We start from the raw sequence: 27,846 nt of genomic DNA on the forward strand, positions 1-27,846 counted from the left end.
CAGTTTTTGTAAACTGTATCGAGAATTAATTGCACGTAACATTTTTTAAATGCAACTTTCATGTTCCCACATATGCATCAAATAATCTAAAAGTAGCTTTCCTTCATGACACACGGCTGATACTGCAGCTGCTTTATATAAACATTTTTATAAACATTTTTATAAACATTTTTATAAACATTTTTATAAACATTTTTTATAAACATTTTTATAAACATTTTATAAACATTTTATAAACTTTTTTATAAACATTTTTATAAACATTTTTATTAACATTTTATAAACATTTTTATAAACATTTTTATTAACATTTTATAAACATTTTTATAAACTATTTTGATGATATGTAACAAGGGCAAGGCTGAGAAGCAGTCATTTTTTGTTTTAAATATTCACCGCCCCCCTCCCTCTATTACCTAAAAAGTTAGAGCCCCCCTCCCCCCGCCCACACGCACATACTTAAATGATGTCTCACCTCAACCCAGAAGCGTAGCGAGGGGGGGGTGCTGACCGCACCGGGTGACACCATTTAGGGGGATGACACCTGGCAAAAATTAGCAAAATATATAGAGAAAAACTTGAGGGGGGGGGGTGCAAATCGAAAGTTTGAGGGAGGGGGTGCAAATCGAAAATTTGAAAGTTTGTCCCCGGGAAGGGTCGCTACGCCTCTGTGGGTTGACACCATTAAGTGCCGCACCGGGTGACACCCGACCTCGCTACGCCACTGCCTCAGCCTATCATACTACCACACCTATTTTTATTTCAAAGAACAATTTCTTAAAACAAAATTAATAATTACTGGGCTCGATCAAGATTGAGTGTAATGATCAATTTCGATTTTAAAAAACAAACATCTTTTCAAAATACGATTAAAATAATTTAAAAGCTCTTGAAAAAACTAGCAATTTTAAAAGAAAGGGGAGGTGACACGCCTGAAACGTCGTTATTTTCGCGGGGTGGGGGACTTCTGACTTTTTGTGATCACAGCTTGGTGGTTGTTTGTTAAGGTAAGTGAAAATGACGAACAATATTAAAAGATAATCTATGAGAATGATATGGTGTTGATTGTTTATTGTTTGGTTTTACCTTTTTTTGAAGAAGGCGAATAAATCGGACTATTAAAAGGGATCATCCAGCACTTTTTTTACAATTTTAACACCCCCTACCCACCCACCACCCACCAGTGTTTCTTCCAGACTTTTTTCTCCGGGGGGCACTTGACATTTTCGGTGGTGGGGGTAGACTTTCTTCGGGGGGGGGGGGGGGCGAATACTGTTAAAAGTATATATTTTCTATTTAAATTATATAAATTTCATTTCGTTCGGGGGGGGGGGGGTAGATTTTTTTCGGGCTTTACCCCCCCCCCCCCCCCGAATAGATGCTTGGAAGAAAAAGGCATTCAAACACACCACCATACCAATATATCAGTCATCACCCCCACCCCCTCCTCACATAACATTTCACTTTAAAGTACCCTCGATCAAATTGCGCTGTGCTGCTTGAAACAACTATTTCGTTCAAAAATATTAATTAAGTTGGGTCAAGAAAATACAGGTGTATATTCGATATCAATCAGTGGTATTACTAGATCATGTTTCACCAAGTGCGGTAACTGTATTTTTCGGTTTAGTGTCACTCCTCTCCCCCGACTATTTTGCTATCCTAACGTTTTGACAGTAAATTTTACAATTTTAAATTTTTGTGTCACTCCGAAATGGTGTGACTTGTTGCGGGCCACCACCCCCTCCTTGTGACGTCATTGATATTGATATATTTTCCCCACATCTGTTCGCCAGACATAATGAGAAAAATCAAACACCCATAAAATAATAAATGGCCATATCGTTCGTTACTCTACTAATGTCCAACAACCCCCTTGAAAAATGAAAAATTCTGTTAAATAGCATATCAGCCCTCGACTAGATAAAGACAAATTGTTTTGTCGTGCGTCTAGACTAAAGTCGTTGATAATCGAATTTTCACGACTTTTGTGAAATTAACAAAAACCATATAAAATGGACTCCAAAGTAGCTAAAAAGTCTTGGGAACTATCTAATAATGTGGAAAGTGTGTCCAGTGTTGATGATATTTATCGATACGATTCTAAGCAGCAGCAAGATATACTTACAGCAAAGCCATGGGAAAAAGAGTGAGTTGTAAATTTAAAAACTTTCTACGTTAAAATGTTTGGAAGTTGTTTTGTACTAAATTTTTTAGCCGTTTTTTTGTGACATTTTTTTAACTTAAATTTAAAATTTTACTGGATCTAGAAATCTAGATCTAGATCTAGAGTTAGACTCCTGTACTCTATATTCTAGAAATCAAGACTCGATCTCTAAATTCTAGAGGAGTTTACACTTTTCGGACACACACCAAAAATTACGTAGGACCGAACACTTCGTCGGTTTTTGGCTCATAGAAACTTTAATTAGCATGTCTCACGCAAAACCACGGCGCCTGCACGTAAACTGTTCATTTATGAACACTTCCGTGTCAAGTACTTCCGTTTCCTTTCTCAAGAATTATTTTTAGAAATTTTTTAACGTTGCATGGTACGCACATTTCTATTTTTACACCAGCCGGATGAAGTGACCTAGGGTTGGACTTAGGTGCAAAACTTGAACCAATCAATGCTTAGCTAAAAGGTTACACTATAAATAGCTTCTATATATGTATGGAACATCGTAAATGTCAAGGTTAATGGGTTTTTTCGTGCTTGAACAATAAAAAAGGGGTGTTCGCTAACTTATTTGGCCTTACATGGGAGCGGACAGCAACACAAAAATATTATTAAATAAGAATTTAGAGCATAAAAGGGGCTGGTTATTGAAGGGAAAGGGTCAAAATAAGGTCAAGAAGGCAGTGGAATGCGAAAGAGGAGGGGGAATCATGTGACCTGGCTGGCTTAGCAGCGTACTGCGCGAGCCGCAATAGAGTCCTTTCATATGACGTCACGTCCGTTCGTGATACCTACGCCCGCCGCCACAGTGGTGTACACCAGACGTAAACACAATCAGCTGTTCGCCAGCGCTGGACGTGTTCACCAGCGCTGGACGCGTTCACTGTATGTAAAGAACCGCACCCGCGGAAAAGGAAAAATACGTTAAAAAACTTGAACTCTTAGGAATTGAAGATCCTTATACTGTTATTGACAGTTTCGTATAAATAAATATGTGGACAAAATTTCTAAATAAAAATACTGTTAGTAATACTGTTTGCGTTTAGAGTTAAAGTAGCCGAATCTGATCAAATGCAGTTCTCGATACTTTGTTTCAGGTAAGGACAGTAAAATAATAAACTTCATTTTAATTATAAAAGATAACTAATAATAAAACAAATATGCTCGACCTTCACAAATACTAATAGTAAAAGACAAAGTCAAAAGTAATAATAAGAATAACAATATCTAATAGTAGGCCTAATACCTGGCTCCGCTGGGTAGACATAGAATCTAGAATCTACTTCTTTACTTAAATTTAATTACTTTAGATCTACATTCGATTCAAAATACACCCATAATAAATCAAAAGTAGTCATAATAGGCCTAATAAAGCATTTAATTGTCTCTAAGATCTAAAATCTCGCTCTATTATCTAATCATTTTTTTAGCAAACGAAATTTTCTGAAATTGAAATAGATTGTATGACTAGACTTAGATCTAGAATCTGCTACTTAAATTAAATTGTAAAAACTTTATACAAGTATGTAGTTGATATTATTGTAGTAGAAGGCTTTAATAAATTACTAAGGCCTACCTACTTTGTTGTCTTTTTACAGCAATATGTATCTGATACTGGACTGAGTTTAATTAAATTCAAATTCATATCTAGTAATTGGTCTACTAAGTTTTTGTAGCCTAGTAGTACAATCTAGATCATACCAGCCAACAACAAATAACAACATTATTATTATTTGGTTAATGATTAGGCTAATTTTTTTTTAAAATCCACTGTTTATAAAAGAAACAAATCAAGCTAGAAACATTATAAGTGAGATGGTTTAGAATAATAACAATGGACCCAGTCTACAATTGATACAATTGCAGGTCTACATAGGGCCTACAGTCTAGTAGTTTACAGTAGGCACCTAGTGTGTAGCTAGTATACTAGTGTGTAGCTGTCCAGAGTTAAGATTCTTAATGCCTTAATGCTTTCCCCTGATAAGCCATGTGTGCTATAAATGACATAACATGACACCGAGGTGAGAAGTGTTGAGGGGAGAGCAGTGGGACTTTCCCCTTTGTTCTCCCTGCTGGGCCCTGAGGGTCAAAATTATATAAGAAATACTATCTCTGTGGGGCTGGGTATCACGGAGGTGAGACATTTTCAGGGGAGGGCAGGGCAGACTCCTCTTAGGTTTTATTGTGGGCTAGATACAGGTGGGGGCAGCCATCATGAGGGTTGAATGTCAGTATTAATGTTTCTGATTACTTCCCTGCTGGATTATAAGGGTCTTAAATTGTATAACATGCTACCCAGATTGGTTATTACCCATGGATTATATTAGCCGTTGTAGTGTGGGTTTTGTAGGATTTAAGTGGTCTCACGTTTGCTACAGTAGATAACCTATAATATATTACTGCATTTGATCAGCTTCGTCTACTTAAACTCTAAACGCAAACGGTATTACTAACAGTATTTTTATTTAGAAATTTCGGCCACATATTTATATTATCCACGAAACTGTCAATAACTGTATAAGGATCTTCAATTCCTAAGAGTTCAAGTTTTTTAACATATTTTTTCTTTTCCGCGGGCGCGATTCTTTACATACGGTGAACACGTCCAGCGCTGGTGAACACGTCCAGCGCTGGCGAACACGTCCAGCGCTGGCGAACAGCTGATTGTGTTTACGTCTGATGTACACCACTGTGGCGGCGGGCGTAGGTATCACGTGATTTAGGTCACGTGTTTGCAAGGACTCTATGGCTGAATGGGATGAACTTTGGGAGTGTGGGAAAAAGGTTTTATACTATTAAAATTACCTCACAAACAATCAATAACACAATATAAATGCATATAATATATGTTTTTATTCATTAAATTGACTTTAAATTATTCTAAATGAACAAAAAGTGCTATGTCCGATGACGGGTAAAGGTGTCCGAACACATGTAAAACTGTATTACATGTGTTCGAACACACGTTAAGACCCCCCAGTCACTATAACAAGAATAGCTTAAGTTCTATGCGTATGAATACAAAATGACACACACATTATTAAAGTAGAATGGTTGCGGATAGATATGATACTTTTTTTTGTTTTCTATGTTAAGCGGTTACTGAATGAGACCGCATGGAATTTTTACGTTGCGTTTTTTCGCTATGTGTGTCCGAAAAGTGTAAGCTCCTCTAGATACTGATACGATTTTATAGTGTTTATTACCTAAAAATGCATAAGATTGAGTACCTCTGTTCTTTTTACGAAATGACTACTAAAAATTAGGCATTCCGACTTCCACTGTTTCGATTCGGTATTCCACATCCGGACTTTTTGATGCAGACTTTATAAAAACTCGCCCTTTTCCGAAGAATGCCGAATCTCACTGTTGGAATCGAGTTTTTAGAAATATTCGATATTGATATTCTAGTGTAGTCGTATTATATGTTTCAATTAGAAAATTACTGCCATTATGACAATCTTAAAGCCGAAATCGATCGCACGATTCTAATGAGTTTATCTCGCGAACATGTCCCGTACAGTGCTGTCACATTTTAAATAAGTTTACGTATTAAACACATTATAAGTGTCTTGCCATTAGTTGTAAGTGCCCATTAAATAAACAAATATTATTATAATAACGGTTTTATGGCACTTACTACTTCTGTTTACGAGTTATCATACATGTCAAATCCCCGAGCTAGCGCTTCGGCCTTGACAACGCCATGGCGTCCGTTTAGTACCGCATTACCTATTATCGATAAAATACGCGCACTAATGCCAATGACGTAGTTTTCGAAGTTGGAAAGAATTTAAATTGTGGGTGGCACTGTTAAAACTAGATAAAATACATTGATCAAGTTATCTATTCAAAACGACAGGCAAGAAGCTTAGGCTTACATTAACTAGTGTCAAGCATTTCACACATACCTACTTAGTACTTAGATTTAAGGCTTATACTTAATTAAGTTAATACTAAATTATACTTTATACTATATTTATAAATAATAAATAAGTTATAGGCCTATTTCTTAGTATAACTAATGCTATATGTAATATGTATCGATTGATAAAGTAAGTCTGGGCCTATTATTGGTTATGATAAGTAAAGGAGCTTGGTGATAAACTTAATTAATTATTTGTGATAATTATGCCTATGACATTAGTAAATAGTAGATCTAAATAATAAACAAAAGGCGCAGCAATTGACATGGGGGGGGGGGGGGGATACTAATTAATAAGGCAGTGAATTTAGAATGTCATGAAAAAGGCATGATAGTTATTATTCATAATAATTTAGGATACAATTTTTACATTTAATAATAAAAAGTAACAAAAAACAAACATTACGTATTTAAATCACAGCATATTGATAAGCAGATAGACAGGGAAGCTGTAACTTCTGATGTGGTACGACTTACTTAATATTTAATAAACTTTTACAAGAATTTAAGGTTTTTCTATTGATTAGTTGTACCAAAATAATAATATCAATAGGGCCTGATAAAGACCCTAGTATATTAAAGTAGTTTCCCTTTTGGACCTGTCAATCCATCATCCATAGAGCAGCTGAAGTAGAGTTTATCTGTTTCTTGACCACTGAACATGAAGTGATGGTGTGGTTAGCTCTCTGCCAAGCTATCTTTACTTTCCCTTGTGTCAGGTACTCATCTGAGCTAGGTGGATGCTGCGCTCTGCACAGAAAGACTTGTCTGAGATCTGAGCTTAAGACTTGCATGTTAGTAGTTGAGTGCTTTACCACACCATCCCTAGTTTTATTTTTCAGCATTCTTCTTATTACATGCTTCAGTATCAATCACCAAATTTATCCTATCTGTTATAGTAGCATTCTGGACATACGTCTGTTGCAGTCACTATAATTACTATAAAAGAGTGCAACACCCTTTCATAGGACTTTTTAATTATATGCAGTCATACTTAATCTAATTTTTTTCTATATTTCTATTACCCCCACCCTCTAGTAAAGTTTCAATTTTAATATTAAAAAAAAAACATAGACTTTCAGTCTGCATATTGACCTATATAGAACAGCACCCCTCACTTTAATTTGACCTGATTAGTTCTAATTATCCTTCATCAAATTTTGATTTTACTTTCATATTTCTATTGCCCACACTCTCTAGCACTAATGTGCAAAGTTTTATAATTTTATCTCGAATAGCAGCAGTGGTATGCAAGCCAAAAGCCAATCACACAAATCCGATGTTACAGTGATATATAACAAGTTTAATACATAACTTTAAAAATTCATATAAAAAAAACTATTAGGCCTAGAATGATAAATTTGGTATTTTTATCAATGGGGTATATTATAGGATTAATCTGTGTACATTTTATCATTCTATGATAATTAGGAAAAATATCCCAACATTCCTACTAAAAATATAAAATAAGTACTAATGACTACTTCGAAGAAACTTCTTCTTCCCCAGCGCTAGTCTGGACAGCAGATGATGCAAAACACTATGACCCTAATAGCTGTGCGATGGGCTCAAATTATCCTTATTTAGCTGCGCTATGGGATCAAATTACCCTTTTAAATAACATTTAGCTCTTTTAGCTGTATTCTTCCGACAAAACTATCCATGCTGTGTGGTCGAGCAGTTGTGCTTTGATCGGGTCATAAGTATTTGAGGGTTCATACTCATAGTACAGTTACTGTATGTCTAGTAAAGAGATCTTGTCTATAAATATACATTATTTTTAAAAAATCTATTTTAGTAGCCCATTTAAATCTACTATTTATCATGTTATCCCTGTCACATCAAAACAACACAGTTAGACGACAAGAGAAACCAGGTCATTATAATGCTATCAGCATGCACATCTTTTGCTAACTAAAAGCTGCCTTCTTTTTATGCTTATAGTCACTTTATTTCACTTTCGCAGGATCATTCAGTAATAATTCATTCTGCTATGGGGGCTGGGGGAGGAGGGCAGGTAGTTTTGAGAATATAGTTTTAATGCATTAACGAAGTTTAATGCCAATACACTAATACACTAATTTTTTATTTATAGACTAATTTTAATAGGCTAATAAATTGTTTATTTGGCCTACTGACTACGGAATAGTAGATCTAGACTAGTAATTTACTTCTTAGAGTAGGCCTATTTAGTATTATGCCTAGAAGTTTTAGTAGATCTACTTACAATTGATATTTACACCTACTTCTAGGTAATTTAATTAACCTGTGTATTACTGATCACTGCTACCCTACTTTCTCAGTTAAGTGGTTTTTGACAAACAATTATGTGTTCTAATAACCTTAATATGTCACAGGCAAGTAAATTGATTTTGTTAAAGAATGTTGATTTTTTAGGCATACTTTATTGTTGTGATAAAAAATTATTTAATTGAATGATTAATCATGAATGAGATAATGTGCCATTCATGACTAGAGTACCCAGGCTCAAGACAACAAGTTTTCCCATACTTTAAAAGTAATATGTGTTTTTGATTGATAGGTAATTGACAGGAAGTGATTCATTTGTACAGTAATGTACTAGACCCATCAATATCAAAATTACTGATTTTATGACTTGTAACTTTAAAAACATTTTTTCTTCAAATTTTAATTTTAAAACCAATCATTCTTGTTTCCTCAGTCCACATTATTTCAAGCACATAAAAATCTCTGCATTGGCATTGCTGAAAATGGTAATGCATGCCCGATCAGGCGGTAACCTTGAAGTCATGGGTCTTCTGTTGGGGAAAGTTGATGGGAACACCATGATTGTTATGGATGGGGTGGCATTGCCAGTAGAAGGCACAGAGACAAGGGTCAATGCTCAAGCCCAGGCTTATGAGTACATGGCTGCATACACTGAGGCTGCTAAACAGGTATCTGTTCTTTTCATGTTTCCTATGGTTAAAAACATAGGAAGGTGTGGCCTGGCAGTAGAGCTCCAGACTGCTTACCAAGGTCTCAGAAACAAGTGAACTCTGTTACACTTGCCCCATGGGCCGTCAGGTTCAAGGAGGGAACTTAACAGTTTAAAACAAAATGCTTTGATTAAATACCAGAATAAGAATTGTTAGACACATGTATAAAAAGTGAATACAAAATGTAAATAAGACAAAAATTGCTTTTATGATATGTTTTGATATCTGTTAAAATTACAAACACTTATACAAGTAGGAATTTAAAGCAGAGATTATTACTGTTATTAAACAGTGAATTATAGTTATTTGTGTCAATATTATGTGTTAAAATATATACATTTACTTTAATTTTAAGGTGAAACGCTTAGAAAATGCCATAGGCTGGTACCACAGTCATCCAGGATATGGTTGCTGGTTATCTGGCATAGATGTGTCCACACAGATGCTTAATCAACAGTTCCAGGAACCTTTTGTGGCTATTGTGGTAAATAATCCAGTGAAATTCCATTATAGAATATCACAGGTTTATTTTGAAGTCAAATAAACTGTGATCCAGATTTAGGTTGATTAAATTTATAAGATTTTTTTTTTGCCTGTAGAATAACACATTTGCTAGTCAGCTATTTTTGTCAATCGATTATATAAGATTTCTTAACATTGTTTTTTAATAAAAAGTCACTTTGTACTAATTTATAATTACTATCTCTAGCATTGAGTTATAAAAGTATTAAATTCTTATTTTCTTGTTTGAAGATTCTGTTTTGATTTTATCTTCATTTATACTTTTTTTTTCAGATAGATCCAGTGCGAACTATATCTGCAGGGAAAGTTAACATTGGTGCATTTAGAACTTACCCAAAGGTATTGAACAGTTTTCTTACTGTGCTCTAAATCTTATTATTTAATGTATGTCAGATATTTTAGCAGCTGATCACTATGAATTTAATATCCACCTTGTTGACTAACTTGACATTCTTTTTCTAAACAAACCTATTGCTTTAACATGTGCACACTATTTACTCTAGGGATATAAACCACCAGATGAACACCCCTCAGAATATCAGTCCATTCCTCTCAACAAAATTGAAGACTTTGGTGTCCATTGTAAAGCGTAAGTAGCAACCGCTTTTAAAACTACAAACAATTTTGGTTGAATGCTGTTTCAAATTTCATTGTTTATAATCTTCTTCATTTGAAACATTAGATTTTGTCTCATAAGTTTATTTTTATGCTTTCACTTCTTTCAAATTCTACATGTTCATTTATATTTAAAATATTATTTAAATTGTTTTTATTAGAAATGTTCATATTAAATCAATTTGTAATAACCTCAAAATGCACAAGATATGCAAGTTTCATGACTAATACTTGTTTCAAACATAACATAATTTAAAAATGCTGTCATCAGTTATTACCCATTAGAAATGTCTTACTTCAAATCATCCATGGATCGGAGACTGCTTGAATCTTTGTGGAATAAATACTGGGTCAATACCCTGAGCTCATCTAGCCTTCTTACAGTGAGTAAAAAATTGCTTCTATCAGTTTTTATACTATTCATTTGTACCTGTAATTACTTGGCTGTTTATTATACTGTTTTTTTTTGTCAAATTAATCCTTAAGGTCATTACCTTTTCACCTGACTAAAATAATTATTTCAGAATGCTGATTACACAACAGGAATGATATTTGATTTGTCAGACAAATTAGAACAGTCTGAATCACAGCTGGGTCGTGGCGGTCTCATAGGCACTGATGCACAGGATAAGAAAACTGAAGATAAACTCACCAAAGCAACCAAAGATGGGTAAGTATGTCAAGTTAATATCACAAACCTAACCTTACTTCACCAAATATGGTTAGTGCTAGGGGTCGACGTGGTCGAGTCGGTAAAGCTCATGGTTGCTAAATCGAAAATTCTAGAGTTCGAACCCTCGGGCAGAAGAGGCTCGTTAGCTGGGGACAGCCACTCTTCTAGGAGAGGCAACTCCAAAATCAAAACAACTGCTGCCTTGTAGTTTGTTCTTGATTGGACAAAGGCTATGGAAGCAAATCCAAAAAGAAAAGCAGGCTGAAATCGGAGGCAATGGCCTCTATGGCACATAACCAGTTGACACGTATCCTTAATTGTGATGAAAGCGTGGTCGAGTCGGCAAAAAAGCTCATGGTTGACACATTCGAAAAAAAAAGTCTCGAGTTCAAACCCTCTGGCTGATAATACTTGATCCCTTCCAACACTAAAAATTAAGAATGAAGAAGAAGATGGTTAGTCCCTTAAAATCTTGCAATGTAAAGAAAGTAAATTTTTTTTCTGGATAATTGTTATAATTATTATTATTCTTTGATTCTTATGTTAATGAAAAAAATAATATGTCCATGGAAGTTATAAGGATTTTTTAATGCAAATATTGCTCAAAACAACTAAAATTCTTTTATAACTAATAAAATTATATTGATATTCAGCCAAAATATATTGAACTTCCATTGTAATTCATTGAAAGATTTTTCCATGCCTGTTTAGTGTTTGAACTCTTTTAAATTTCCCCCCAGCTGTAAAACAACTATGGAGGTTTTACATGGACTCATGTCACAAGTGATTAAAGATCGGTTGTTTAATCAAGTTCATTGCAAACCTGCTGAGCCAGATCAAGCACAACAGCCGCAACAATAGTTTGTTTCATTTATAATTTCCATTACTTAAAAAACTGTTATGCTGGTGTTTGAAAGAAAAGGGTGCTGTTGTAAATGTTTACTTATCTAGTTTTGATGACATTTATAAGGTAATTTAGATACCTGGTGAATGTTTTGATCATCTTGTTTTGTTTTTCTGCAGTTTAACCTAACTAAAAATTCAGTCTTTACTAAACTAAAATAAATCATATACAATTTTTTTACCTTTAGATACTATTGTATATTTTCAAAAACTAATACTTGACAGTTGAAAAAAGGTTCACTCTGAAATATGTATTTATTTTAAATTAAAAAACAAACAACATAACTGCATTATGTTTTTTTCTTTGATCAATTACTTTATTATTAGCTAATCACAATCCCATTTTATTGAAGTTAAAAAATGTTTGTTTTCTGCCATTTGCGCTATAAGTTAATATTTTTTTATGTGACTTACATATGGATCAAGCTCTGTGCTTAATACATTACTAATTTACTTCTCGTAAATATAACACATTTAAAAATCAAACGCATACAAGTACAATAAAGCAAATATCAAACAAGGAAGCCAATCAGTGGGGATTTTATTTATTTAACACTGTGAAGAGATAATAATCATCCAGGCTGCACAAATAAAAACTATTATACCACTGATGATGCTGGATACCTACAGTAAAAATAAACACTATGAAAGAGCATAAATAATAAATTTAAATCAGAAGGCAATAATAAATTTGGATATATAACTAGTGAACTGTATCATAAAACATTAAAATTGCAAAAAATTTCATCTTACAAATACAATTCAATGAGCTGATATCTATAAGATTTAATTATTTTATGTTTATCAAATAGTTTTTTTTTATAGAAAAAAGGTTAGTTCCTGTGTCTGGAGATCAAGAATTAGTTAAAACAATGTGTTAAATCTGACCAGGTTTAAAAAAAAGGTAAATGGTTGTAAAGTTTTTATATATATATATATATGTATACAGTTCTTTATTATCAAAATAATCAATAATACACTAATAAAAATATGTGTGCAACAATCAGTAAGCAAACCACTACAGTAAACATCTAAATTATGCATTGGTGTAAACTTAAAATGGTAATTTTGCAATAATTACATTTTTAAAAACCACTAAAATTATGTATGGCTTAAAATCGACTTAAAGTGCAAGGCAATACTGATTTTTATAGTGTCGCCTGGATTATTTTAAGATTAAATATCTAATAACAGAAGGAAGATGAAAATTAAATGCACATCAAGTTTGGTCTTATATTTGTATTCAACGGTTACATCACCAAAAAATCTTTTAAAACGTACATTGCTTAAAACATTATTTTGAGTTTCTACTCTTTATCTATTAATTAATTTTTTTTACTCCTTCACTGCTTTCTCTTTTAAACAAGAGATATGAACTACATTGCTACCTACAAATGATAGCTTATATGACACATTCAAACCTGGGAACAGAGATTGACAAAATGGTTTTAAAGTGGTATATAAACACTTTTAAAAGCAGGTTAATACTTTACTAGAGATTACTTGAAAATGTAATGCTGAAGCATATGAAAAGAATTGAGGATAAAATCCCAAAACCAACAAGTATTGTGTTGCTTTAACTGATAGTCAGAAGATCTGAAGAAACAGTAAAACTTTAACTGGTTTAAAAAATGCAACTTTGATTATGATCTTCAGCCAAGAATTCAAGGGGATTGAATAAGTTTATCAAATAAAATTTGTATGGAAGACGAATGTATAATGTGAGTACAAATCTTACATGAATTGGCCATTGAAAGCGCAAATATAAAGGCACAAGACAACGTCAAAAATGAAGGAAACATGAGCAATATATATTTCACAGAGGAATCTCAATGAATAATAGTAGGGCCATCTGAGATTCAAACTAATACAAGTGATAAATGTCTTAAATTGTATAAAAGTAACTACTTTTTCACAAGACTTGATTGAGCTATGAAAGACAAAAAAGTTATAGTATTTGGAATTCATGAAAGTCAGTATTTGTTGTAAAGTAAAAAGACATTGTATATAAACAATGGGTTAACAATAGCTTTTTTAGGCATTTAAAAAGTCAACTTGTAATAAGTTGAATTAAAAATACATAGATTCAAATCTGCTTTGGATGGAATGAAAAGAATTGCATTGAGTTCATAATTTACAACACTGGAAATCTTGTTTTTATTGATGACATGGAATGTTATATAAAAACTGACTGGTCTTGATAGGACATTAAAAATCACTAATACAGATTTTTAATAATCTGAATGTTAAAATCACCAGTAAATGTGTTAAGAACAAAGTAATCCTTCATTCATGCATAGTTATGGTATAAGTATGTGTAGTTTTTATTCAAATCATGAAGAAAATTTATTTTTATGAAGTACAAAAACAGGCAACTACAATTCTAATAATCATATTTAACTATAGTTTGCCTTACATTTGAACATAGTGCCCATCCTAGAGTAAAACAGTGCTTTGACGTAGTGCAAGAGCTGTCATCTTATTAATCACTATCAAGGATTTTCATAGTTATCCCCCCCCCCCCCACCCCTATTGCACCCCAGCACTGCAAATACAGATGTTCAGGTTATCTAATTTAGTCAGAAAAGCTGTATACACTGTTCATGAACTGATATGCTACAAAATATTTTTTAAAACCTAAATAAATCTTTATAATAAAGGCACCAATTTTTTTTTGAGTTTTCTACTAGGCACTTTATATTGATGTAAGATGAATGATTCTTGTAAATCTTATTACATTTTTAAATAGAAATGTATTTAAACATTTAATACTAGAGTCTGAACAAACACTAAATCAACAAATATACAAATTTATGTTAAACTGAAAATAATAGCTTTTTAAATATGGACATTTTTTACATACTCTAATGACTATTTTCAACATTCAACATGATAATTTTTTCACAAAAGGATTTTATGTAAAGATTTTTAGTAGACCTATACAATTTCAGGAGACATTTTAAATATAAATTTAAGCAACAACAGAGAATTTCTTGGGTCTAACACTGTGCAAAATAAATACAAGTGCAGCTTATTGTGTAGTAATTTACAACTTTGCTTTTCACGACTTGAAAAAACAACACAATTTACAAAGAAAGATAACAGAAAAATGTTAAGATGTACATGAATTTTAAGAGAAAATAGTTGAAACATACTTAAGTTATAGCTGTCTTTTAATTGTACAAAATTATACAACTAAGAGGTTTCATTAGGAATATTTGTAATAAAAAGCTACGTTGCAGTGAATAAATTCATTCACTAATATCTATTGTAAAACTACCAAATAAAATGTTTTCTAAAACAATACATCATGCTAACTTTTTAAAAATGCAAGGTTTTTATTGTAGGAAATTATGCTTAGCTGAGTATTAGCCGAGTTGTTTTTTCATTTAATGATCTAAAATATATCTAAATATTTCACTGTTCATGGTGAAATTTAAAATCATTTGTACAAACTATTTATGGCCAACAACTACCACTAAGTTTATGAAACTACTACATTTTCCTCAGACAACAAGGGGGCAGTAGCATTATCAGTTAAAATTATTTTGGGGGCAGTAGCATTATCAGCTAAATTTATTTTAATCTCAGGTTTAGGGACAGGACTTGATGGTTGTGTCCTGCTCATTCGCTTCTTTGGAGATTTTTCTTGAACCTTGACCACCTCAAACCGGTGTGGTTTTGAAACTGTTTTATTTGTGACGGATGATCTAGGTGAAGTTGAGCGGTGAATAGTAAGATAAGTCATGCTATGTGCATCGTCATCATCTCTTGTGTATGATTCACTATGAGAGAAGGGTCTGGGTTTTCTCATCTCAATAAATTCATCATTTGATCTAGGAGGGAAAAGGAAGTGGGTGCCTATGGTCTTGTATTGCTTTTCAGAATGGTGGCTGTCTTCATCAAAATAATCAGACTGAAAAAAAAAGAATTATAAAAATATAATTAAATTCTTTTGCAGCTCATTGTTATATGTGGGGTTAATCTCTTTCTTAAACCATAGCCAAAATTTATTCACAATTAATAATAAATTTAGATTATGTAGAAATATAGAAATATGTAATTTAACATGCAGCTAATATAAAAAATAGTTAAACTAGGCTTATAAATCTTAAGTCATTAGTATATTGTGAATTAATGTTTTTAGGATAATTAAAGAAAAAAATATACTTAAATTTGAAAATGTATCTATCATAATCACAAACAGCACTAGGTTTTTTTTTAATGGTTAAAATTGGTTTCAAAGTTAGTAAAATTCAAATTACACACATACAAAACAAGATATACAGACACTGTATAATTTATTTTTAATATTGTAATACTAACGTTATTAAACTCTGATACAAGGGTTAAACAGTAATTGTGTCAAATCAAATTAACTAAAACCCCATATTGCAATAAAATTTAAGAAGACTGCTGGTGATTGATTATCTAAATATTTTTAAAACATTTTGTCTTTTTTTAATCATTAAGCGAAAAGCAACGATTATGTAATTAACAAGGTTAGTCTTATTTCTAATAATAAAAACTGAGTTAGAGTGAAGTGCAATTGTAAATTTAGTGGGGCTAAAATTGTTAAGTTCACATCTATTTTACTCCCATCTAAACACATGTTTATTTTCCAGGGTTAATTTACACTTTTTTATTATTATTAGTGCTCTACAATAGTTACCTTTCCGAGTCTCATTTTATTGTACTGTACACAATGTTGTATTTCAAAATATAAATTATTAGTCAAATTTATTTCAAATTTAATTATCTTAAAGTATTCATTTTGTATTGTTATCTACATTTAAAAATAGCAATAACTGCAAGTGTATTTCCCAAAAAATTTTGTAGACACTTTAAATGCTATTTTAAAAATATTTACTTTATTTTCCATTGCATGCCCTTCATACATAACTTAAATATAAATGTATTAATAACTTCAGTTTAGTGTTTTAAATTTTTCTGCTACAGCAATGTTAAATATCTGCATAGCAAAGTTCTGAATAAATGACATTTAATGGTCTTGGATAGTCATGCCACCAATGTAAATAGGAGTGTAAGTATATTTTTTAAAAATTGGTTTCAATAGTATTTTTAAGCGGAGAAAACTTACCCAAGGTTTTGGCTTATGTGGCATTAGATCTGTTATTTCTTTGACAGTTGCACTCTCTTCAACTTCCTGAAAACGATATTATTAATGTGTATACTTATAAACATTAATTAGATCTAATATAAATGTATGAAATAAGAAAAAAGCTTTTGGTCACACAAAACCACACAAATCTAACCTCCACAATGTCATGGAGATGTGGACCAATCCCATCAACACCCACAGCATTCTTTAAGTTCTGAAGAATTAAAATAAATTTAATAAATCATAAATATCATCTATTACTGCACCAGAACGTAATCAGTAATATAAGATTAACTATTGAAATTTAAAATACACCAAGCAGCTTAAATAAAATGTAAAACTAAATGACTCACCTCCCATTCTTGACTAAACTTCTTGCCCAATACTTGAGAATACTGCCCTTTAGTTGTCTGATAAGACTCCCTGGCAATCTAGTTAATGGGGGAGCGATATCATATATTTAATATATTTTAATATTAAAAATATTAAAAAATAAAAAATAATTTTAATATTTTAATATTTTATCTTTAAAATAAGATTATTTCAAATGATTTTGACCACATACAAGAGAATGTTAATATTGTTAATAATTTACCTTCAAGTCTTCTCCAAAAAATTCTTTCTCTGCTGTAGGTCCAGATCGTATGGGAGCTACTTCTTTAATCTATTAAAAAAATTGTATTCATATCATTGCTGGATTAAAATGAATAGAAGAAAAAATTTTAAAGCTCTGTACTACTTGCTCAAAAAGACAGTGTTAGATAGTAGTTTTAGAGGTATTTATTTGGTCATAGAATGGGTTGAGCTTAAGTTACCTTATATGTAAAGTCTTTTTAAAAAGTATGATTGCTAATAACAAAAAACATGCTACTTAAATTATTGACATTTTAAATCTTTTTCATTCAAAGAACAAATCAAACAACAACTCATATTTTTTCCCCCAACATAATTAAGAATTGGTGCCAACATATTATGTGCCTATTGTGTCCATTTCAGTCTGCTATGATTCCATTATTCTTCTACAAGACAGCAGTTTTCTCCTAAATCAGTCACCCCCCCCCCTTCCCCCCCCCCCCCAGCTATTAAGCCTCATCTAGAGTTTCCCTGAAAACAGTCCCCCCCCCCCCTCATGAAATAGAATTTATATAGGAAATATATACTTTTACCAGTATATAGAAAATAAGCCATGAATACAATAATTTATTTTAGAATATCATATAATAGTTGACTGTATTTGCTCAGTACTGACCTTTAAGACGACAATACCCATGATGATGATACAGATGATGTTGAGTATGGTGAGGAGAAGGCTGACAACCCCTAGGACGGCACTTTCTCTAGCCATATCACAGTAGTATTCAGGTATAAAGCCATTGTCTATGAACTCTGGACATTTCAACTCTCCTTTGTAGGTGAGAGCTGCTGCTCTTTGATCCGCAGTGCCATTTACAAGGGAATCATTCATAGCATGTTTCTAAATAGGAAAGAAAAAGTATTTAATACTTAACCTCTTTATATTGCTAGCTTATTGTTTGATACTCATAATTCAACTATTTCATAGACTGGTGTACTTAGTATCATCATGTTTTTACACTCTGCCCTTTTAAGATTAATTAATAAAACTATTTACATATGGCCATCTAAGTAATATCAAGCATTTACACTTTGGCCTTATTAAGATTAATTAATAAAACTATTTTAATTTATATAGCCAGAGATTTTATACTTAAATAAATCAATTAAAAACATAACCATTGCTGTATTTTCAGGATTCTAAAACTTCCGAACAAATTAAAATATTATACTTTGTCATAACTGCTAGCTATATTTATTGAAAATTATGATTTACCATTGGTAAAGTGGCCGGTGGACGAATGGCAACTACAAGAGCATTTGCCCAAAGTAAACCCTGAAATCAGACACCAGCATGTTAATGAAATTATGATACCTTTCAAATAAATACTTAATAACAACTAATTTTAATTAAATTTAAAACAAAAGAAAAGCAGCACTAGGAAAAAAATACCAGTTAATTTTTTTATTTCAAGCTCTTTGGATTATATGTGTGGGTTTTATAGTATACTTAAAAGAAGTCAGTGGTATAACTAAGGTTTGGTGCTGTAAAGGCCTACACATATTTTAAAATAACCTATTATGATGTAACTATTTGTGATGTGTGATTGTAGTCAGACACTTTAATGTCTTTTATGTGTTCTTAAGCACTATTTTCATGTCCAACAAGTATGCAGTGGAGAAAAACTGATGAATGATACACCCCTTGATTTGCCTACACCAAATACACTGTCTTAGCTATATGTTTTAAGTATAAAAAAACACTTGGTAGTTACAGTAGATGAAAACTTACAGCATTGACAGCAGGAGGTAGAAGGGAGGCTGATATGGCCACACCCACAAGAGATCCCACTTTCCCTCCCAAGATGGACAAGGCAACTCCAGCACCTGATGGGATGGCTATGAGGACACCTACAAGCAGAGATCTTAGAGAACCTCTGAGGAAAGATGGGTGACAAATATATAAATAAATGGATGCGATAACATAACAGATTAGTTTATAAAAGGTTGGTTTTTTACAGTTAAAAACATATGAAGTATGTTTTTTTAAATACTTACCTGGCAGACATTTCAATAGTTGGCCAGTTTTCTGTAGATCTCCACTTAGCGCCTGTACTTTCTAAAGCAGCAGGTATAAATCCTGTTACAAAACCTTAAAGTAAAGGGAAACAAGTTAATTAAAAAAGTCTAGTGACATTTATGCGCAATTTCCTTATGTTATCTAAAAATAGCTCTGACGTATAATGCTGGGATGCGTTCAAGCTAGAAGAACAATCGGTTTGTAGGTGTTTTTGTAATTTTAAAATTTGTGACCAAACGAGAGGATATTTTTGAAAACTTTCTTCGGCAATATTGCTCTAAATTATGGCAGGAATCGATTGGTACATGTTTCAAGTCGCTAAGTGGTCTGGTTGACGAGATATGGACCAAAAACTGCTTTTTTTCGAGGTTTTTTGGCTTTTCCGGGAAATACATGAAAGAAACCCGGAATTTTTATGGCCTATGCTCATTCTTGTAACTTGCTTAACATAATTGCTTTTGGAACTAGTCATCGATATTGCTTCGTTGAGGAGGAGATACGACTTAAAGCCCGGACACACATTCATCCATACATTCATCCATCCATCCATCCATCCAGAAATGACGCGTTAATAAACGCAATTCTCCAGAATGGAAATTGCGCTAAAAAATCATTGTTTATTAAATGTATAAATATTAAGCGGTTAATGAGCTTTATTGAAATATTAAAACTTTTTAAATCAGCTATAATTGTTTAGTTTTTTTTAAGCATTGTATTAACAATTAATATTACCAAAACAAAGTAGATTTGTAAAGTATTAAGTAGGTGAGAATATTTTTACCCATGAGAATGCACAAACACAAGCCTTTAATTTCTGACTTAAAACCCACTTTCAATAGATCATGGTTTCTTATGACAGTACCAAAAACACCAGCAATAATTGGGCCCTAGAGAAGCAAAAAAAAAAAGATTGCATAAGTATATGATAGTTAAAGACACATAAGGACTAGATTGTCTAAATGGCTGATCTTTTCAGACAGTTTAAAACACTTAGCTATATCATAGAGTAGACATTTATTTTGCATTAAAATTAATTGAAGAATAAAGAATATAATTGTTTTTCAATTCTACATACATTAAAAAAAAAGGTTGCTCAAAATTTATATATAATAGATACAGAAAACAGATAATCTAGCAGATTCAATTTGGGTTAATTGGTTCACGGCTTGTTGCTAAGATCATTTAACAATGATAACATTTTTCTTTAGCAAAAGAATGACCATATTATAGTTAATAATAGTTATAAAAATGTTATAATTAATAGGAAATAAACTGTAGCAATTTTTTGGATCTCATGCACCTGCATTTCTATTTAACTTTAATAAATCATTTGAACTGATTTTTAAAAATTTAAAGCATTGTAATAATTGTGTGCAAAATCAAAACATTTAAATAAGTGTATAACATTTATTTAAAAAATGAAATAATGTGTGAATGATTGTTTAGTACAGAATATTCCATGAGTGCTAATTTGGGGTTTTGCATATGAGTAAATTAACAGTATGCATCAGTATGTACATTCACAATGTTTTATAGAACTGATTGTCCTCATTATTTCTTATGCTTACCATCAAAGGGGACACAAGCATACTTGCAACAAGAGCAACTGAACTTGCCTCCAATAATCCCATAACAGCAACCATACTAAAAAATGTTCATTTTCAAATAAAGTGATACAAATCAACAATCGCCAAAATGGTGAATCAGTGACGGTTACAGAAAAAAGCAAAAACAAAATTCATGGCAAATAAAAAAAGCAGATTATATATTTAAAAAAAACATTCTATTTTTGAAGTCAAGTTTCTCTCAAAAAACATTTTAACTTTGCTAAATAAAAAAAGTGGTGTATTTTTAATTACAAACATCAACAAATGTGTTTAAAAAATCATGATTAGGTGACAAATTTTAAAACCAGGCAATCAAAGAAAATAGGCAGATAAAAAAATGACATACCTTGCAAGCATTACCAGCATAAGGAAATCAAATGTAAATAAAGCATCACTTTTCACTGAATCAACAACCTGAATTAGAGTGCATTAGAAAAAGTACTTAAAATTTTAACTATTTAAAACAAAATTTTATTATTTAATTGTAATTAAAAAAAATTATTAGCACAATGGTTAATTATCAAAAAATTAGTCTTTATAATTACTGTTTTAAGGATATTATTTTTTAGGACAAAAGATCTCTATTTACCTGGGCAACAACGAGTCTAGATTTTATTGACTTCTTGAATTGGCCAACTTTTTCTGCTAGTATACTTTCTCTATAACAAAATGCATATAACATGCACTTTCATTTATTCAGTTACACAACATAATGCAAAAAATACATAAAAATAAGGTTTCACAAAATGTGGAAAGTAAAGAAATTAGAAATTTCAAATAAAAATAATTTCAAATAAAAATCATCGGGTTACCTATTACATTAAATTAAAAATACCTTAAGATATAAAATTCTGGAACTAAAAATAAAAAACATACTTTTCTTGGATCTTCTTCAGCTGCTCTACTTCATCTTTCTTAGGAACTCTGGTTATGCTGACTGAAGCTGGAAACACGCTAAAGAGATTTTAATGAAAAATAATACAACAGTGGCATACAAAGTTTTCAACATCACAATTAGAATTTACATTTAGATATCAAACAATTGTTAGTTTATACTTAAGCTATTTAAGTTTTACATTAAATCATTCTAATCTTAAATAAATAAAAAAACATTTTTATTTACCAAACTTATACTACATTAACACATTTTACATTTACTAATCAAAACAAATGGGATGGTATGGTCAAATGGTAGAATGTTCATCTGTTAGCCTGAGGGTCTAAAATTTGGATCTTGGATTAGGACTCAGAAATACAGGACATACCTCTATCTAATGGGTACCTGATTCATGTTGGGGAAAGTAAAAGCAGCTGGGTATAGTCCTGACTACACCATCCCTTAAAATGCTGAGGTCAAGAAACTTTATCTGCCTAGGGATAGTTAGGTCTGAAAGGGGAACTTTTCTTTTATACTTTTAACCAAAACATACCTAACTGAAATTGCATGCTCTGTAAGGCTGTATAATATTTCTTCACACCTCTCACCATCACCATCTATAAATGTCCCCTACAGAATGAGTAAATTAACATATAAATTATGCAAATAGAACAAGGTTATTGGCGAAATACAAATGTAAACCAGTCATAATAAGCTATTAACTGAATTACTAAAATCATGATCAAACTAAAAAGGATATATAAAAGAATCAAAATAAATGATAACACAACTCATAAAAAAAAATATAAATGCTACACAAATTCAGTAAAAAAAATGAGATAAATGATGAAATTTTACAATGAAAACCATTATATTACTTACAACATATAAATTATCCTCGGTGGTATTCCACTGTACACCTGTGACATTGATCTCTAGCAAAGTTGCTTTTACTCTCTATAAAGAAACAAAACAAATGTTTTAGAATGAACATAAAATTTCTAGGAAGCCAATTATATCTCTTACAAAATAAAGAGGGCAGTAGATAGAATTAGGAGTTTTTTTAAACGTCAGTCTTATTGACCAAAAAAAAAAATTTTTGGATACTTACATCTATTAGGGGACCAAGTGACAAAAAACTGACAAGGCCTGATTCTGACTTTTTAAGCATTTTCATGTCAATTTTCTGCGAAGCTAAACTTGGAGATATGGAATTTTTTCTAGTAGATCTACATTTATCAACTTCATCTGCATCCAACAAGCTGTTTTTCCTTTTCACTTGTTCTAGATCAATATTATCCTGACTAGATTTCAGACTGTTTTTTCTTTTACTTGCACCATCTTCATGTGTGCTCAATAAGATGGCTTCTGCTTCGGCAGTGTTTCCGCTTACACTGTTCTTTCTTGGTTTTATAATTTCAACATCAGGTTCTTTTGAGTTGTTGTTCCCTTCTAAGCTATGTTTTTTCTCCTTTTGGTCATCAAAATCCCATTTATGATTATCTTCAGTGTTTTCTTTAACAATATCTGGGGGGGAAAAAATTTCAATTATATACTAATTTCCTAAATACTTTACGTGGTATTCAATGTTTTGATGATGTGTGGAGTACAATACAGCTAAATGTGTTAACTTTTGGTTTCCACTATAGAATATGATATTATTGAGTCCCCTTAGCACTGGTTTAAATCAGAGGACACAAAAACTGGCTGCTCTACTGGACATGGTATGACTATGAAATAACACTTTAACTTGATGATAGAAAAGGGCTACTAGTGGTGTGCTAATTAGTACATTTGTTAAAATAACGTATAGAATAATTGGGTAAAATTTATTTTTTAAAAAGTGTAGACCAAAATGGTTGAATAAGATAAAAAATTTTTTTTACCATTTGTGCATTTTAGTTCTTGACTTCCTTTTTCCTCCTTGCAAATCTCTTCATTTTCAAAGCTGGATTTCAAGTCATTGTCAGAAGGAACACTAATAACAAATAATACTTTAGCCATCGTTATGGCTTCTGTAATTATCTAGATGTTTGGCTGTGGATCTATTTAAAAAATAGAAGAACAAAATACATTTTTAAACATTTAATAAATAAAATCCACTTAGGCATGCAGAATTTATCAAATTCTTTTATTTTTTTATCTGATTGTCATATATGCACCATAACTAGACCTAGGTTTAAATATAAAGACAATAGGTCTCATAAAAAAATAAAGTGAAAACCTTTTAAACTTTATTTTGTAAACGACATAGGCCTACATCACTACAAGTACTAAGTTTGACAGATCATAACATATTTAAATGAATATATATATATATATATATATATATATATATATATATATATATATATATATATATATATATATATAAATAATATATATTCTATTATAATTAAACAGTATTAGTATATTAGGCAAATGAATCATTTAAATTAAAAATGTGTGTGGTAACAAAAAAAAGGTGCAGTATATAGTAATACTATAGATATAGTTTATAATAGTGAAGTCAATTAAAAGATCTATTCTATATTGAATCTAGACTATATCTGTAGTAATAGAATCTAGTATAGTAGTAGGGTTGTCGGTATCGGCCGAGATCGCGGTAAAAACATGACCCGAAATCGCCCATTACTTTCTGATACCGGCGCACGAGATTTGGTTTTGCATACTAATAAGTTTTTAATTTATGGTAATTAATTAAGTTTAAAAGGTCATTTCCTAATGTTAAATGAAAAGTAGAATGGTTTTCCCATTGTTTTGATGGCTTAGCGATCTGATTGCACGCTGTCTCTGCTTTGGTCTTCCCCCTGTATGAAGGCTAGTTTCAAATACGTTGGAATCACGATTTTTTAAAAGATTATTCTAGGTGAGAGTAGATTACTGATCAGACATATCTTAAGTATGTGGAAATGAAATTTGTTTTTGGATATTTTGACTCCGACATTAGTTATACTGCTCCGAACGTAGTCACTGTATGTAGGTCACGCTGCCACCATTGTTATATTTTTTCATCCCGATCTTCCGGCCTTTAAGTTTGATCAACTAATAACAGCATTCTTATGGCATGTGCAAACAAATCTCCTAATTTTTTTATTTCAAAATATATTTACATACCCATCTTTAATTTTTTCAGCTCTAGTTCTAGTTTTGCAGAATATGTTTTTCCTAAAATCCAATTTTGTCAGACTAGACTGACAAGAGTCAGACCTAGATCTAGGTTACCTGTCTGTTGCTATACACTAGCATTGTGCTAACTGTAATTTTAAGTATTCAAGTTCTACTTACCCTTAGATATAGTTATATGCTGAAAATCAGAATCCATACACAATTCACATATAAAAACATTGATTTATTACAAAATTGCTTTTATATGGACTCTACTTCACCTGCCCAAAATAACAAGGCAGTTATAGACACATTACAGTTACAGTGTTCAAGTCATTTACTTTAGATTTCTGACTATGGAGTTCTTTCATTCACTGTATTTATATAAAATATTGCTTTAGAAACATTTTCATATTTGCGCAGCAGTTTTATAACAAAATGGCTTAAAGATGGACTCTACTTCACCTGCCCAAAATAATGAGGCAATTATATGCACATAACAGTGTTCAAGTCATTTACTTTAGATTTCTAACTTTGTAGTTCTTTCATTTGCTGTATTTATATAAAATATGGCTTTAGAAACATTTTCATATTTGCGCAGCAGCTTTATAACAAAATGGCTTAAAGATGGACTCTACTTCACCTGCCCAATATAATGAGGCAATTATATGCACATAACAGTGTTCAAGTCATTTACTTTAGATTTCTAACTTTGTAGTTCTTTCATTTGCTGTATTTATATAAAATATGGCTTTAGAAACATTTTCATATTTGCGCAGCACACAGTTTTTTGGGGTTATGGGAGGAAGCCAACACAAAAATATAAGTTCTGTATTATTTTTATTCATTTCAACAGCATTTACAAGTTCTATATATCATTCTAGTTAAACTCTGCAAATATGAACAAAATACAACTGCAAGTAAAATAACTATGCTCAATTTATTCAGGTATACCATGACTTGTCACAATTGGCCAATGCAAAAGAAAGGGAATTCCACCCCTCACAAAAAAATTCGCTAAAAAAAAACTATTTGAGCTAGACAGAAAATCTTTTTTGTTTTGTTTTCATATAGTTGAGCTCTACAAGAATATGTAATTTTTATTTTTATATTATGATTAGTGTTTTTTTACCTAAATCCCTAAGTCAGAATCTAATTAATTAGGCCTAGATCTACTAAATAAATACTAAATACTTAATACTAAGACTTGGTTCTGATATTTATTTATAAATTTTATAGACTATAGTATACAGTATCTAGATCTAGATCTATATACTATATAGTCTATAGGCCTAATAAATAGTTTAGTGATTCTAATCTACATATCACATAGGCCATAGGGCATAGGCCTACACATTAATTCATTATCTGACTAGATTCCCTAGAATTTAAATTTAAACGTATCGATCAAGATTCTAGATCTACTAAACAGAAACTGTAATATGTGTTTATAATTATTTTATTGCAACCCTTTGTCTTACCACCTTGAGTCAGGAACATTGATCTACTGATACTCCTAGATAGCCTAGATTTACGTCTATTCAAGTAACAAGTTCGACAACTAGATTCTATGTTCAGACTCTTTCCTGTGTAATTTTAATACCTGGCTTTTTGAAGTCACTGAAGCGTGACAGTTTTTAAGTAATACCCTGCCGTTTTTGGCCTAGATTTGTGTAAAGAATGTTGTGCATAGCGGCATTACACAAGTTTCATACCTGTAGTGTAATTGCATGACAGATTACACGCATTGTTTTACTTTACTGAAGTGTTCGGCTAGTTGTAGATCTAATAATATATGACGAGTCAGTGAGTCTACTAGATTTCTAATATTAGTTACTAACTATTACTACACAAGTAGATCTAGATCTCAAATCTATTTATTTATTTAGTATTTAGCATTCTAAATAAAGTAGTCAATTTAGATTTATATTTAGATTCTATATTTACTATTTGTTTTTAGCTTTAACCCCGACAAACTGGTAGACAGGCAAACGCTTATACTTCCTGGAAAGTTGAAACAACCAGATTCAACATTTAATCCAGTCCGACATAATTGCAACGCTCGGTTTGTGTTGAGTGTTGGTGAGCGTTGCCAGAAAACGAAAGTTGAAACCGAACCGCTAATACTGGCTAATAGTAATGAGTGTTAAAATCAGGGTTTCTTTTAGGCATCTCTTCCGGGTAGGGAGGGGGGGGGGGGTGGGGGGAGCTCGTCTACTGTCTCTCCCTCCTAAACAAAGTAGAATTTCAAAACCGCGCGTAGATCTAGAATCTAGATTAGATTCAAATGCAAATGGCGTTCAATTCTTTTAAAGCAGGGGTTCCCAACCCCGTGCCCGCGGGCACGATGGCGCCCGCCGAACGATTCGTATGTGCCCGCCTCTCACTATTCGACAGAGACAGAATTTTTTTCATAAACATTAGTGAAAGGTTGAAGGGGATGGAAATCGAAAGTTTGAGGGTGGGGGGGGGGCGGTGCCAATCGAAAATTTGAGGGGGGGGGGGGTACAAATCGAAAGTTTGAGGGGGGGTGCAAATCGAAAGTTTGAGGGGGGGGTGTAAATCGAAAGTTTTGTCCCCGGGTGACGGGAAGGGTCGCTACGCCTCTGGAAGGAGTTTGTCGATTTAAAATAGGTGGTGCCCGCCACCCTACCGATATTATAGAATGTGCTCTAGAGTAAAAAAAAGGTTGGGAACCCCTG

General features: G+C 32.0%; 2 protein-coding genes across 6 annotated transcripts; one reads left to right on the forward strand and one right to left on the reverse strand.

Moving 5' to 3' along the window:
- Positions 1–1,981: 1,981 nt before the first annotated feature.
- On the forward strand, positions 1,982–12,026 carry LOC131955577 (COP9 signalosome complex subunit 5). Its single transcript, XM_059319748.1, has 8 exons — positions 1,982–2,149; positions 8,788–9,022; positions 9,420–9,548; positions 9,860–9,925; positions 10,090–10,175; positions 10,473–10,584; positions 10,726–10,871; positions 11,615–12,026. The coding sequence occupies exons 1-8, from the start codon at positions 2,016–2,018 to the stop codon at positions 11,733–11,735; spliced, it is 1,029 nt and encodes a 342-aa protein (XP_059175731.1). The 5' UTR covers positions 1,982–2,015; the 3' UTR covers positions 11,736–12,026.
- Positions 12,027–14,324: 2,298 nt separating this feature from the next.
- LOC131955573 (uncharacterized) lies at positions 14,325–27,132 on the reverse strand. Of its 5 annotated transcripts, none has more exons than XM_059319742.1 (20): positions 27,092–27,132; positions 23,923–24,081; positions 23,148–23,563; positions 22,919–22,993; positions 22,590–22,666; positions 22,036–22,113; positions 21,749–21,818; positions 21,506–21,573; positions 21,121–21,196; positions 20,334–20,439; positions 19,531–19,624; positions 19,265–19,409; positions 18,749–18,808; positions 18,149–18,373; positions 17,495–17,563; positions 17,253–17,330; positions 17,054–17,113; positions 16,879–16,944; positions 16,450–16,473; positions 14,325–15,693 (listed from the first exon to the last, which is right to left on the reverse strand). In XM_059319742.1, exons 2-20 carry the CDS (start codon positions 24,038–24,040, stop codon positions 15,262–15,264), a joined length of 2,337 nt encoding a protein of 778 aa, XP_059175725.1. In that variant the 5' UTR covers positions 24,041–24,081; positions 27,092–27,132; the 3' UTR covers positions 14,325–15,261. The 5 variants fall into 5 exon arrangements, with proteins under 5 accessions (XP_059175725.1, XP_059175724.1, XP_059175721.1 ...); XM_059319741.1 differs by lacking the exon at positions 27,092–27,132 and adding an exon at positions 26,860–26,924; XM_059319738.1 differs by lacking the exon at positions 27,092–27,132 and adding an exon at positions 26,629–26,741.
- Between the last annotated feature and the right edge of the window lie 714 nt (positions 27,133–27,846).

The sequence above is a fragment of the Physella acuta genome, unplaced genomic scaffold (genome assembly GCF_028476545.2).
Source record: "Physella acuta isolate Inbredline_101_S28 unplaced genomic scaffold, ASM2847654v3 ptg001079l, whole genome shotgun sequence".
Classification (NCBI taxonomy): Eukaryota; Metazoa; Mollusca; class Gastropoda; family Physidae; genus Physella; species Physella acuta.